Source organism: Piliocolobus tephrosceles, chromosome 3 (genome assembly GCF_002776525.5).
Source record: "Piliocolobus tephrosceles isolate RC106 chromosome 3, ASM277652v3, whole genome shotgun sequence".
Lineage (NCBI taxonomy): Eukaryota > Metazoa > Chordata > Mammalia > Primates > Cercopithecidae > Piliocolobus > Piliocolobus tephrosceles.
Window position 1 is genome coordinate 36,330,021 of NC_045436.1, and position 14,901 is coordinate 36,344,921.

General features: G+C 44.7%; 1 protein-coding gene across 4 annotated transcripts in view; it reads right to left on the reverse strand.

The window, feature by feature from the left end:
* Positions 1 to 14,901, reverse strand: part of TMEM131L (transmembrane 131 like) — a 168,309-nt gene that overhangs the window by 132,374 nt on the left and 21,034 nt on the right. The window contains exon 1 of one of the 4 annotated variants that reach the window (XM_023227807.3): positions 12,840 to 13,033. The exons of the other annotated variants lie outside the window; for them this stretch is intronic. Within the exon in view, the coding sequence (XP_023083575.2) occupies positions 12,840 to 12,928 (89 nt within the window). The 5' untranslated portion in view covers positions 12,929 to 13,033. Of the gene's footprint in view, positions 1 to 12,839; positions 13,034 to 14,901 lie in introns of those variants that run through there. 4 annotated transcript variants of the gene reach the window in all.

Sequence of the window (14,901 nt, forward strand, 5' to 3'; positions counted from 1 at the left end):
GGAAAACTATGTGAAGACATAGGGAGATAACAGTCATCTAAAAGCCAAGGAGCCTAGTTCCCTGACATTTTCTCTACACCCCACAGTTCGCTCCTAGCCAACCCATCCTCTGCTCACACATGCCCCCCGGAAACCTAACCTCTGTTACAACTCAGCAAGGCTGGTCACGCTGAAAAAACAAGCTAAGATTCAAGTGAATGCATCCATCCTTGACGATGGTATGTTGTCTGTGGCAAATGAGATGAAGAAGCAAGATGTCAAGGATTCTGCTTCTCATGTATCCTAAGTTTCATTCATTAATGGGAAAAGTCTTCCTGTGGAAGCAAATCTCATAATCTAGTTAAGAGACTTATAAAATTTTGCTAATTCTACAGGGTAAATGAAAAAAAATCATCATTTATAAGAAACTTTATATTACAACTCACATTAACCAATCAGCAAAATAATATTTCTCTTGCTTAGTATAAAGAACAAGTGGCCAGGCACAGTGGCTCACACCTATAATCCCAGCACTTTGGGAGGCCAAGGCGGGCAGATCACAAGGTCAGGAGTTAGAGACCAGCCTGACCAACATGGTAAAACCCCATCTCTACTAAAAATACAAAAATTAGCCAGGCGTGGCGGCGCACAGCTATAATCCCAGCTACTCAGGAGGCTGAGGCAGGAGAATTGCTTGAACCCAGGAGGTGGAGGCTGAAGTGAGCCGACATCACACCACTGCACTCCAGGCTGGGCAACAGAGCGAGTTAGGATTAGGATCAGCTTCATGAGACAGAAAACCCAGCAATATAAATGAGATAGAAGCTTTCCTCTATACTGCTTATCTGAGAGAGCAGAGGGCAGGCCAGGGCTGAGGTGACAGCTTCATAATCGTCAAGGCCGTGCGTTTTCTCTGTCCTAGTCCAAGGTGACTGCCCAATCTGCAGGATTATCTTCATTTCCCCTCCAGGATGGAGGAAGGAGCTAGAGTAGGATTTCCCCTCTGCCTTTTCCAGGTCACTTCCTGGAAGTAGCCCCCAAAGTTTTTTTTTTTTTTTGGAGGCAGAGTCTTACTGTTACCCAGGCTTCAGTGCAGTGGCATGATCATGGCTCACTAGAACCTCAACATTCAGGGCTCAAGTGATCCTTCCACCTCAGCCTCACAAGTGGCTGGGGCCACAGGCGCCTGCCACCATGCCTGGCTAATTTTTTGTAGAGATGAGTTTTCACCATGTTGCCCAGGCTGATCTCAAACACCTGGGCTCAAGCAGTCTTCCCGCCTTGTCCTCCCAAAGTGCTGGGATTACAGGTATGAGCCACTGCGGCTGTGCCAAACTTTTATATACATCTCATTTCCAGAACTTAGTCATCTGGTTCCATCTCAGCTGCAAGTGGTAGGCTGGGAAGAGGAGTCTTTTCTGCAGCCATGTGCCTGTTTCAAAATGTCTTTTTAAGGAGGACAGGAAAAACCGCTATTGGGTTTGACAGCTAGCATTCTCTTGGTCACAGTAAACTTTATTAGTGTACTCAATCCTAGGCTTCTGACTCTTTGGGAGTTAACACGAAGGATCATTGGCATACTAACTTGTGCTTTGGTTGAAAAATGAATTATTGGTGAACTAGTCATTAAATCATAGAAGCTTGTCATATGAATGTGCATTTAAATGGCTTCTGCTGAAAAAGTTCAGTTTAACATTACTTTGAAAAAGTTCTACATGTAGAAGAAAATTGCAAATTACTGAAACTATCTTACGAGACTGGTATTAGTCATCCATTATCCTTTTGGGATGGAGATAATTCATGAAGACTGCTTTGACTATGAGAAGATGCTTAGAGCATTTGGTGTTTATAATTTGTTACTTGATCTCTCTGCCCTGGAAGTGCTATCACTCTTGATTGTCACTCCTGGGAAATCTATGTCTTAGGTTTTTCACATTATTCCTTTCTGTTATGAAGATAACTAGGGGTCCATGGCCCTTTTCCTAGATGTAAAATTTCTAGAAAGCCAATTACTGCAAAGTCTCATTTTGCAGGATCATCTTTTTTCCTCTACTCTTCCTGACCATGTTTATTTCTATTGACCCAAATACTTGAGATTTATTTTTAGTTAGAAGAACTCAGAGATGCCTAAAGGCTAATCTTAAACTCTATAAACTACATTAAAACAAAGATATAATTTCAGTTTCTCACACTTAACTTGGAGAGTGTTTTCTCACTTAGAAACTTTCTCCAAAACCTTAACACTTAGCAAATGCATATGTGATGTTTTCCATTGCTATAACTTTCTCATTTAATTCACTTTTTCCTTTTTCATTTTTAGAATACGGGGAAACGTTTCAGGGATTTGGTTCTTCCTTCTTTCTCTGGGAGCATAACATAGCTTGTAAAATTGTACAGAAGATAGGACAGGGTTAACCATTCAGGTAGGATAGAGTAGGGTAAGGTTCAAGTCACTTGGCATAAAAGGGAAAGCTTTTTAAAATAAGGCAAAATGAGTAGCTTCTGTCTATGAGTTACTGTTATTTTCAGATTTACTCATTATACAAATTTCTATTTAGGATATCATTTTGAAAAAACCTATTAGGATATACTATTGGGTAAACAGAAATATTAATAGTTAAAAAAAATTGGTGTGTATTAAATTAATGCCTTCATTTCATGGCTGGAGTCAGGACAGAGTCAGATGATGTGGCTCCTAAAACTTACTAGTGGTATGATTTGGGGGAAGTCACTTAACTTCTGAGTTTGTTTTACTAGAAGCAGAATGAGGCTAATGTCTGTCTTGCTAGCCTCGTTGCAAGAATGTAATAAGACACGGGTTATAAAAGTACTCTGAAAGTGATGAAGAGTCATCAAAATGTAAGGTTATGTTTTGTAAAACTCACAGCTGAGATTAGAAACAAATCTTTAATAAGGAAAGACAGCAATTAGAAAACCTCACTTCTCTGATTTTTCAATGTATATTGAAGCCTTTGCTTTTGAATATACTGTATAGTGAATGTTAAACACACTTGTGTGTGTGTGTGTTTTTGTTTTTTGAGACGGAGTCTCACTTTGTGGGCCAGGCTGGAGTGCAGTGGCATGATCTCAGCTTGCTGCAAGCTCCACCTCCTGGGTTGACGCCATTCTCCTGCCTCAGCCTCCTGAGTAGCTGGGACTCCGCCTCAAAAAAAAAAAAAAAAAGGCCGGGTGCAGTGCCTCACGCCTGTTAATCCCAGCACTTTCAGAGGCTGAGGCGGGCGGATCACAAGGTCAGGAGATCAAGAACATCCTGGCTAATATGGTGAAACCCTGTCTCTACTAAAAATACAAAAAAATTGACCGGGCGTGGTGGCAGGCTCCTGTGGTCCCAGCTCAAGCTGAAGCTGAATAACCAATCAGGATAAGAATATTATAAGGGGCTGGGCACAGTGGCTCACACCTGTAATCCTAGTACTTTGGGAGGCCAAGGTGGGTGGATCACAAGGTCAAGAGATTGAGACCATCCTGGCCAACATAGTGAAATCCCCTCTCTACTAAAAATACAAAAATAGCTGGGCATGGTGGTGCGTGCCTGTAGTTCCAGCTACTCGGGAGGCTGAGGCAGGAGAATTGCTTGAACCTGGGAGGCGGAGGTTGTAGTCAGCTGAGATTGTGCCACTGCACTCCAGCCTGGCCAAAGAGCAAGACTCGTCCCAAAAAAAAAAAAAAAAAAAAAGAACATCATAAAGATCTTTCATCACTGGCAGAAAGTTGGAAGACTCCTGTCAAGACTGATAAAGCCATGGAAGATGTGCACATGGAGCCATGCCACATGTTGGCTGCAGGTCAGCAACAATGGGCAGACAAGCGCTGGGCATTCTCCAAACCTCCCGAGGCCATGTCTGAACTACAGCGGCTGACAGCTGGGCACCACTAACCGCAGGGAGGCGACTACCCAGAACCAGTGCTCACAAGATACAAGGCGCAGCCTCCGAGCCCTGAAACAGTCAGTTCAGGCCTGGCCCATTCCTAAATACTAACAGAAGAAAGGAGAAACATGAGTTGTGCCTAGGATGAGCCACAGAGGTTTTGGAAAATGACAGGCTGTCCAAGTTCTCTACGTAAGACTACGTTCAAGGAAAAGGACAACAAAAACAAACATTAATACGAAGGGGCAACTTCCAGCTTCCCACAATTCCAGGCTTACATACTCCAAATGCAGAATTGGCTACACTGTGCAGTGTTGTGAGGTTTCACTTAATTCCAGTGGGTTTTTTTCCAAGAAAGGTTGGCAAAAGCTCGAAGTTGATATAACTGCAAAGTCTGGAACTGACACTCCTCTGCATTTGTCGCATAAACTCCTAAATGGCAACTTCTCAATTTCCAGCTCCTAACTACTAGTTTCCAGAGTGACCGAGGAGAAAAAGACGAGGGCAAATGGGAAGCCAGTCTTGCTCAGTACGGCCGAATGAGAAGACCCTGGGGACCAAAGGGCCACAGGATCTCAACTCCTCATTGTTCACACGCTCCATAAACACTAAGGGGAAAAACATTTGCATCTTGTGAAGAGACAGCTTGAAAGAACTGTGCTCACCCCCCACTTCCCTACCCCCCTCCAAAAATACACACACACCCACACTGCGATTAGCCATGTATCTAAAGAATGTGCAGCCTCTATTCCAGAATCCTGCAAAAAAACATTTTTATGAACCAATTCACTGAAACACACGTTCCAGGATGTCAAGTTAAATAGCGAGCTGGGAATGAGTGGGAGAGCAAAGGAAGCTGGCCTCAGCCCTCCTTGGCTCTGCTGCTGTAAACCCTGCCTTTCTGCCCATAAGTGGGCTTTCAGGAAAAGTTCCCAGCAGAGGAGGGCTCCTCCCAGGCCCCTTAGCCTCAGAGGGTGCAAGAGCAGATCAAGGGCACCATGCTCAGGACTCCCCCAAACCCCTGGCTCTGTCCAGAGCCTGCCAAGCATCATTTGTGAACAAAGCAAGCTGCTCATTTTCCATCCTCCTCCATCTTCTCCCACCCACCTCCTACATAAACTCAGAGAATGGCAGGCAGACTGAACAGGAGCTATGCCTTAAATCTCACAAAATAAAAAAAGAAGGGAACATAACATTTTTCTTCAGCCAAAAACTTCAAAATGCTTACACACAGGCCTCTGCCATCAGAACCCTTAAGGATGTCTGTAGAAGCTGAACCTAGGAGATGCGTATCTGGGTGTTCACTGTGCAAGGCTCTCAACCTTTTTTTTTTTTTTTTGGAAATTTTTCATAACAAAAAGAAAAAAAGGATTTCTGCTTTATGAGATACATGTTTACAAACACAGATGAAATAGTAGAGTAGAAAAGAGTATAGTCTATGATAAAAAGAGCCAGGCATGAACGCTTGTCATCACTTTCTAATTTCACGTCCATGCGTTCGGCAGGCCAATAACTTTATTTTCCAGAACAGGGAAAAGCAGCAGCAACAGACATGCGAACCTCGTGGGATTTCCAACATGGAAAACACTTTACCCGAAATGCAGACTACAAAAATATGTCTTTGAATATATAACATAAAATGTAAGACTTAATTTAATCAACATAACTCTCCTGATACATGATTCTATGGCGAGCAAAGCATTTCACACTGGGTTAAAGAGCCACAGGTTCCTGAGGGGCTTATCTCAGAGACCAGGGGAGGGTGCTTAAAACCGAGGTGCAACAGAATGTTTTCAGCTTCAAGCAGCATGAGGCCTAACTCAGAAAAAGGTAAAGGAGAATATTTCTCTCACATGACTCACATGACCAAAAGCCCTGGAAGCCAGTTCTAGGGAGGTTGATTCTGTAGCTCAATGATGTCGTGATGCTTGCAGAATGCCCCCACCTTGCCATCCTGCCATCCTCTCAGCAGCACACACTCACTGGCATCCTTCAGAGGGGAGACAAACTTTCCCCAAAGTCCTCAAAAAAATTCCCTTCGAAAATCTTGTTCAGGTGCGCTGGCTCGTGCCAGTAATCCCAGCACCTTAGGAAGCTGAGGCAGGTGGATCGCCTGAGCCTAGGAGTTCAAGACCAGTCTGGGCAACATGGCGAAACCCCGCTTCTACAAAAAAACCACAAAAACTAGCTGGGCATGAGGGCACGCGCCTGTAGTCCCAGCTACCAGGGAGGCTGAGGTGGGAGGATCGCTTGAGCCTGGAAGTTCAAGGCTTAAGTGAACCATGATCGTGCCACTGTACTCCAGCCTGGGCCACAGAATGACACCCTGTCTCAGAAACAAAAACAAACAAACAAATGTCTTCATAGGCCAAGTACAGTGGCTGACACCCGTAATCCCAGTACTTCGGGAGGCCAAGGCGAGTGGATCACTTGAGCCTAGGAGTTCAAGACCAGCCTGGGCAATATAGTAAGACCCCCATCTCTACAAAAAAAATAAACAAAATTAGCCAGACGTGGTGGCTCACACCTGCTATTCAGGAGGCTGAGGTGGGAGGACCACCTGAGCCTGGGAGGTGGGGCCGCAGTGAGCCAGGATCATGCCACCACACTCCAACCTGGACAACAGAATGAGACTCTGTTTCAAACAAAAACAAAACAAGTGTTCATAAACACTGAATCCTAAATCATTCACTAACAAAACCAAAGAGAATGACAATGACACTGTCACAGCGACCTATGCAGAGGGGACTAACTTAGACTACTGAAATCCCTGTGGGGCTGGGGGAATGGGTTGTGTTCCCTACAGAATAATACTGACATGAGGGGGGTGGTCCTGGAAAAGCAACCATCCCTGTGCCTCAGTGGGCCTCCCCGTTTTCGATGCAATGGAGCAGCCCTGTATTTAACTTTTGTACCAGGCTTCTACAGAAAATTCTGTTAAAATAAAGTGTTCCATGGATTTAAAATGTTTTGATTGGTTTTGCAAAACTAGCTTAAGGCCAGCCTGTGAAGTAATGCTTAGGCAAGGATAATTTGATACCTTTCTAAAGAATTCCTATCCATTAAATCCATAGTCTAATCTATTTGGGTGCCCTCACTTTGAATGGGATTATTTTAAAGAAACCGCCTTTCTGATTTCAGGTCTCGCCGTCCTGGGGCGGGGCTAGCTTGGCATTCGGAGGCCTCGTTGGCACTCTAGGAATTCATCTTCAGACTTATTTTCTGGCCAGAGCTGACATCCACTCCTTTAAGCCCAGCACAGCCACATCCTCATTACTCCACTGAAACAGTTCCACACTTGTTTTGTGAAAGCAAACTAAATCTCGGTACCCAAAAATCACTAAGCCAAGGGAAAGGTCAAGCTGGGAATCATGCCAGGCAAACCTGCCTCCCCTTTTATTCCTAAATAAGATAGCTACAAAGATTTTAAAAGTTACGTATCTCCCTCACAATTTACCCACAAGGAAATTCCTTGTGGGCTTCAAGATCTTTACCCTAAAACAGTTCTGTTGGATTTCACCCTGGCAATGTAAACTGATAGTTCATCACAGGTGGAGACAGAAAGTCATCCCTCTGCTCACCTGAAAAAAAATGCATATTTGATTGCTTCCTCTGCCCTATTGTTCATGTAAAAATGCATTCACTGAGGCAGACTAAACTGCATATTCAGTCAAAAGCTAATCAAGGACTCAAAAGAATGCAACCTTTTGTCTCTTACCCATCTATGACCTGGAAGCCGCTGCCCTCCCCTTATACATACTGACTGATGTCTCACGTCTCCCTAAAATACATAAAAGAAAGCTGTATCCCGACCACCCTGGGCACAGGACCTCCTGAGGCTGTGTTCCAGGCATATCCTTAACCTTGGCAAATCAACTTACTTTTTTTTTTTTTTTTTCAGACGGATACTCACTCTGTCGCCCAGGCTGGAGTGCAGCGGTGCAATCTCTGGTCATTGCAACCTCTGCCTCCCAGGTTCAAGCAATTCTCCTACCTCAGAGCCTCCTGAGTAGCTGGGACTACTGGCGCATACCACCACGCCTGGCTAATTTTTGTATTTTTAGCAGAGACGGCGTTTCGTCATGTTGACAAGGCTGGTCTCGAACTACTGACTTCAGATGATCCACCCGCCTCAGCCTCCCAATGTGCTGGGATTACAGGCGTGAGCCACCGTGCTCGGCCATAAAATTAACTTTCTAATTTGGTACAGATCTGTCTCAGATATTTTGGGTTCACAGTTTGGTGAATAGCTACTGCCCCTCCCCAGACCCCTCTCACACTTCCCCAGGATCACGCAGGTAAAGGGTGAACAACCGGCAGAGCAGGAGCCCCAGCAGGTCACCCAACGCACTGGTCTCAGAGCAAATGTCTAAAATATCCCCCTAACCAAGTCCACCGGTGCTTAGGCCCTCTTAGTGCTCTCCTGACCGAGAGCTGTTAGCTAAAGAATTTTCCAGCTTTTCCGTTTCCCATAGCCTCATAATCACTCCTCATTTGCAAGAAGACAACTTCCTGTTCTTTAGGTGAGACGGCCTAAGGCAAAGTCTGCAACAGGATGAAAACAACTTTGGCAGAAGGGGCTTTCCTCGGTTCACAGCGCTCAGGACAATAAGACTGCTGTATCAGATATTAAAGGTAGTGCTTTCTAAACGTCTGTTTCCCCTTATTGTGAGTTTCCCCAAGTCAAGATGTCTTACTTTTTAATGTACCTTATGGCATAATAAAAAAATACAATCTCATTAGCAAATGAAAACATTGAATATTTTAGAAGTTTCTTCCAGACTGCAGAGAAAATTTTTCTGTAAAGAAGTCAGTATCATAAACACCTTTCTGTGTCAAATATTGTACTACAACATTATCCATATGGATGTACTATTGGACATTAAGTTGCTCCTAATTTTTCCCCAGTATAAACGGATGGATATAATTGTAAACACGGCTTGTAAATTTATCCTACGTCCTTAAGAAATTCTTAAGAGTGGAATTTTGCTAAAGCATGCACACACCTTGATATGCACTGCCAACTGCAAATTCCACTATTAACAGTTTCTTTTGTATAGACTAACTCCTGGGATCCTCACATAGTGCCTTATGAGATAAGTAGTACCTTATGAGATAGGTACTATTGGCCCAGTTTTACAGATGAGAAAACTGAGGCTCAAGATCACACAGCTGGAAAGCCACAGAGCTAGGATTCAAACCCAGAGCCCAGGTCCTTATCCATAACAATTCTAGCTCTCAGACACAATTTATTAAAGAAAGGATTCTGCCACCCATAAGCCAGATCAGGATACCTCATCACAGTTACACAGCAGCCACCACTAAGAAAACGACCTTTTCAATTTCATAGCAGGTAATATTAGAGCATTAACATGCAAGGCATTTAAATGCCTTACATAGATTTATGTAATCTTCAAAACAAACTCTGTGGTAGGTACTATTAACAATATCCCTATTTGAGAGAGGGGCAAACTAAGGCATGGAGAGGTTTGGCAACTCGCCAAAAGTCACCAGCTAAGCGGTATGATGTCAGATTCAAATCCGGATGGTCTGGTTCCAAGCATATCTTTTTTTTTTTTTTTTTTTTTTTTTTTTTTTCTTAGACAGTCTAGTTCTATCGCCCAGGCTGGAGAGCAGTGGTGCAATCTCGGCTCAATGCAACCTCCGCCTCCTGGGTTCAAGTGATTCTCCTGCCTCAGCTGGAATTACTGCTGTGCACCACCATGCCCCACTAATTTTTTGTATTTTCTGTAGAGACAGGGTTTTACCATGCTGGCCAGGCTGGTCTCGAACTCCTGATCTTGTGATCTGCGGGCCTTGGCCTCCCAAAGTGCTGGGATTACAGGTGTGAGCCACCGCGCCCAGCCCCAAGCGTATCTTTTAGCCACTGAGCTACGACCCTACCTTGAGGTTGGACAAAAATCTCCTGCCTCAGGTCTTCATTACCATATTCACCTGTATCTCACCATCTGATCTCACAGCCTTGGCTCATTCCTGACCTTCCTTTCCCCTACTCCTTACCAAGTTCTCCTCCTGAGCTCAGCCTGCTGCTCTTATCCACTCAACTCCTCCATCTCGGTCCCCACTTTCCAGTATATTCTTTCCACCCTGCCCCCAGCCCTGAGCCAAATTATACAAAGCCAGAAAAGATATATAAGTTTAAAAAAAAACTAAATTTAAAACTCAGCTCATAAACACACCTTACTTTAAGTGTAGCCAAAGTCACATGTTCCTTCTCTTAAAACTATATACATTCCTTCAGAGCACAGACTGTGTTTATAACCTACTAGTTTAACCAATATGCTTCAGGGGCTTTCTAGTAGCCATGCCATGCCAGTTTTTTATTACTATTATATTTTCTTCGAATCACTTATTACATCAGAATATTTGTTTTCCCAGGTCTAAAGTGGTAGACTTCTTTTACACACAACCTTGAGATTCCACCTACAAAGTTTTATGCATATTAATAAGGATTCCGAATATTATTTGAAAAATCTCTCTGAAACTCATTAATTTGGAAAATGTAATAATTTGGATAAGGTTTAGTTAAAATTCTAATTTTCCTTAAACTCTATTTTTAATTTAAAGTGAACTAAAAAGAAAAAACTGGGCTATGTGCAGTGGCTCATGCCGGTAAACTCAGCACTTTTGGAGGCTGAAATGGGAGAATTGCTGAGCCCAGGAGTTTGAGGCCAGCCTGGGCAACATAGTGAGACCTCCATCTTCAAAGAAATTTTTTTTTTTTTTTCTTTTTTAATTAGCTGAGCATGGTGGCACGGACCTATAGTCCCCACTACCTGGAAGGCTGAGGCAGGGGCATCACTTGAGCCCAGGAGTTCAAGGCTGCAGCGAGCTATGATCATGCAGCTTCGGTGATGGAGCAAGGCCCCATCTCAAAACCAGAAGGAAAAAACCGCCAGGTGTGGAGGCTCCTGCCTACAATCCCAACACTTTGGGGAGTGGGCGGATCACTTGAGCTCAGGAGTTCAAGACCAACCTGGGCAACATGATGAAACCTTGTCTCTACAAAAAATATTTAAAAATTAGCTAGACATGGTGGTACGTGCCTGTAGTCCCAGCTACTCAGGAGGCTGAGGTGGAAGGATGGCTTGAGCCCGGGAGTCTGAGGCTGTAGTGAGCCGAGATTGGGCTAAGGAACTCCAGCCTGGGTGACAGAACCAGACCCTGTCTCAAAAAAAGAAAAGAAAAAAAGCCACACTCTAAAAAAGTACTACTAAAAAATAATCCAAATATCCAGGGACTAATTATATTAAAAGTGTATACAAGGCTTTCACTATACTAAATAAATGCATAAAATGTAAAACTTAGAATAAAATGACTAATTTGACAAAATAGTTTAGATTGTCCCTAAACAGATTTACATGACTAAAAATTAGTCTTACCACATGAATGATTACAGAGCAACAAAAAAGCTGATAAGGACGACTGAGAAAGCAGTAATACAAAAGACTAGTGATTTACTTTCTTAAGACTGACACCTATAATTACCGTCTACCTGATAAAAATCCCCAAAGCAGGTGTGTGGACAAAAAAATGCCTCCAATCCATCTCAAAACACGGTTTTTTCTCTTCTCTCTTTACCAGTTTCCTATTGCACTTACTTCCCACCTACTCTCTTCTATTAGTCAATATTACAGGTGTTTAGGTATCTAGGAACATGTCTTTCCTTCACCAGTTTCCTCTTTTATCCCCAGTTTAAAAGCGGAAATAAAAAGAAAACAAGTAGTGCGCATTTACGTGACAGGCCTTAAACTCAGCAAGAGACCACATTACTTGATATCTATGTGTCCATAAATCCTATTCCACATGCCACAAATGTATTTCTGACTTCAACACAGACAATACCCATATGACATCTCTGAACGGAATCTTGTTTTTGTGCTTTTCTTTGGGTTTTAGGCCCTTTTTCTTTCTTTCTTTTTTTTTTTTTTTTTGAGATGGAGTCTCGCTCTATCTCCCAGGCTGGAGTGCAGTGGCGTCATCTCAGCTCATTGCAACCTCCACCTCCCAGGTTGAAGCGGTTCTCCTGCCTCAGCCTCCCAAGTAGCTGGGACTACAGGCCCATGTCACCAGACCCAGCTAATTGTTTTGTTTTTAGTAGAGACGGGGTTTCACCGTGTTAGCCAAGATGCTCTCCATCTCCTGAACTCGTGATCCGCCCGCCTCGGCCTCCCAAAGTGCTGGGATTACAGGCGTGAGCCATCCCATCCGGCCGCTCATTTTTCCAATCTAAAAGTTTTTGTTTCCAACAAGGAGCAACATAACTTTCATGGGCCCTTCAAGTACTCACGATAACTTTATGTTTATCCAAGTAAACAATCAGGAATAACCTCCCTCTCTTAACTATATGACCTGAAAGTGGTGAATTAATGAAACCCCTTCCCAGTTCCCTAAACATACTTTCAAATTAAAATAAGGCCTGAATTTACAACCCAGGTTAAATGGATTAAAAGATTAAGGACTAGAGAGCAAGGGCTTTCTCCATCTCACTCTCACATTTCAACCTCAAATTACCCCAGCCCTGTAATGACTAGACTAGTCACTGTAAAGGCGCCTAATTACCCACAAATTACACCAACTGTAATCAATTTCAGGATCACAGATCAGATTTTCCCAAAGCATGAATCTGCTAATTAAGTTACATGAAAGTCAAACTAACACGCAATTTGGATGTGACATTTATCCACCTGAAAGCAGACCTATAAGTATTTCAAGTCACAGTAACAGCAGCTATTCCCTACGGACAGCACTATTATACACTTGGGAAACTGCAGCTGAAATACACGGAAGCGGGAAGAGACTCATCTATGATTCAAGCATTTCTAGGAAATAACAAAAGGATTCTCCTGGCAAACCAAAAGAATGGCCCAAGACCTGCTTCAGCCTGGGAATCAACTCGTATTCATTTGCTAAGTTATACTGATAATGAAACAAGTTTAAGATACTCACCTACAGAGACACACCACAGCACACACAGCCTGGCACCAGTTAGTCGCATTTTTCTGAATTCTGACGCAAGGAACAAGGTTTGATTTCATGGTTTTGCTTATTTGCTCATTATTAAATCTGCCCACTTATTTTCGGCAAGAAAAAAAAAATCGGGCCAAGCACAGTGGCTCACACCTGTAATCCCAGCACTTTGGGAGGCCGAGGCGGGCGGACCATGAGGTCAGGAGTTTGAGACCAGACTGACTAACACGGTGAAACCCCGTCTCTACCAAAAACACAAAAATTAGCCAGGCGTGGTGGCGCATGCTTGTAACCCCAGCTACTCAGGAGGCTGAGGCAGGAGAATCGCTTGAACCTGTGAGGCAGAGGCAGCCGTGAACTGAGATCGCGTCACTGCACTCCAGCCTGAGTGAGAGAGTGAGACTCTGTGTCAAAAAAAAAGAAAAAGAAAAAGAAAAAATACTTCTCCCCAGCACTCACAATCTTGTGTAAATAAAGAATTTTCCTTGGACGTGCTCCTACAGATACACAAAGAAATAATTCAGAAATAAAATCCATTCGACCAAAAGGCCAGGTTCAACGAGCTGGGAAGAAACTGCGTGGGTTTTGCGGCTGTGGCTGGAGCCCAGGTGTCCAAAGCTGCCGTAGACTGGTCCGTGCAGCTCTCAGGAAGGAAGCTTCACAGTGGATCGCTTCACACATCACCAGCCCAATACCAAAAAGGCGTTTCTCGGGAGCCCTGGTGTTGGGGGAGGGCAAGCAAAACAGGTGAGGGACATTCATCCACAAGAGCTCACAGATGAGTCTCGTTGGGGACTATGTGTTATGGGTTAAACTGTGTCTCCACCCACCCCAAAATGATATGTCAAAGTCCTAACCCCAGTACCTCAGAAGGTGACCTGACTTGGAAATAGGGTTGATGCAGATGCAATTAGTTCAGATGAGGCCGGACTGGAGTAGGGTGGGCCTCTCCTTCAATGTAACTCGTGTCCTTCTACCAGCCACATGAAAGCACGGAGACACCCGGGGAGAGCGCTGAGCGACAAGAGACTGGAGTGATGCAGCTGCGAGCCAAGAAACCCCACAGGCTGCCAGCGAGGCCGCAGAAGCTAGGAAGAGGCGAGGGTGGACTCCCCAAGGGTTTCAGAGGCAGCAAGGCCCTGCCGGCTTGCCCGAGGACTTCCACCCTCCGGGCTGTGAGCAGAGAATACATTTCTGTTGTTCTAAAGCCACGCAGTTTGTGGCACTTCATTAGGCAGCCCTGGGAAATTAATACACCACACTTAAACTTCAGTTGCTTCCTGTTGCCCTACTCCATCCAGCCCCCTCAGCTGGCAAATGCTCTCATTCCACAACAGAGCCGCAGGGAATCCCTGGGCTGCTGTGTGGCTGGGGAGGCCCCTCTCCCCTATAAGTGGCACAACAGACTCGGCTATCCCAGGCCCAGGCCCTCGTCCCAATTTTATTCCTTCTCTCCAGGCTCCCGGCTGCCTCCTCCGGGCCCCACCCTCACCAGCACCCAGTCCCCACTCCTCCCACAGGCAGCCCTGGCCTTCCAGCTGCAGGACGGGGTGTGGAAGTCCCCTTGGGGTGGGCAGCGCCCATGCTGCTTCCGCCCACCCCAGTTTCTCACAGAATTTTTAGAACACTTCTTTCAGTTTTGCCTTAAGTAATATCCTTCCTCACGCCCCAATAACCCCACTCTCACACTGGTGCACTCGTGCACACTCACTCTCTTACACATAACTCAGCCACAGGCCCACCGGTCTCCATCTCACACAAAACTCAGCCACAAACCCATAAGGGTCTCGGTCTCTGTCTCACACACACAGGCACACAAAACTCAGTCACAGGCTCACCAGGGTCTCTCTCAACACGCACACATACACACACACCCCTCAGTCATGGGCTCACAAGGGTCTGTCTCTCTCTTACATACACAAACACACACACACAACGCAGCCACAGGCCCACAAGTGTCTCTCTCTTTGTCCCTGTCTCCTCTCTCACACTCTCACACACACACACCCCTCAGCCACAGGCCCACCAGAGTCTCTGTCTC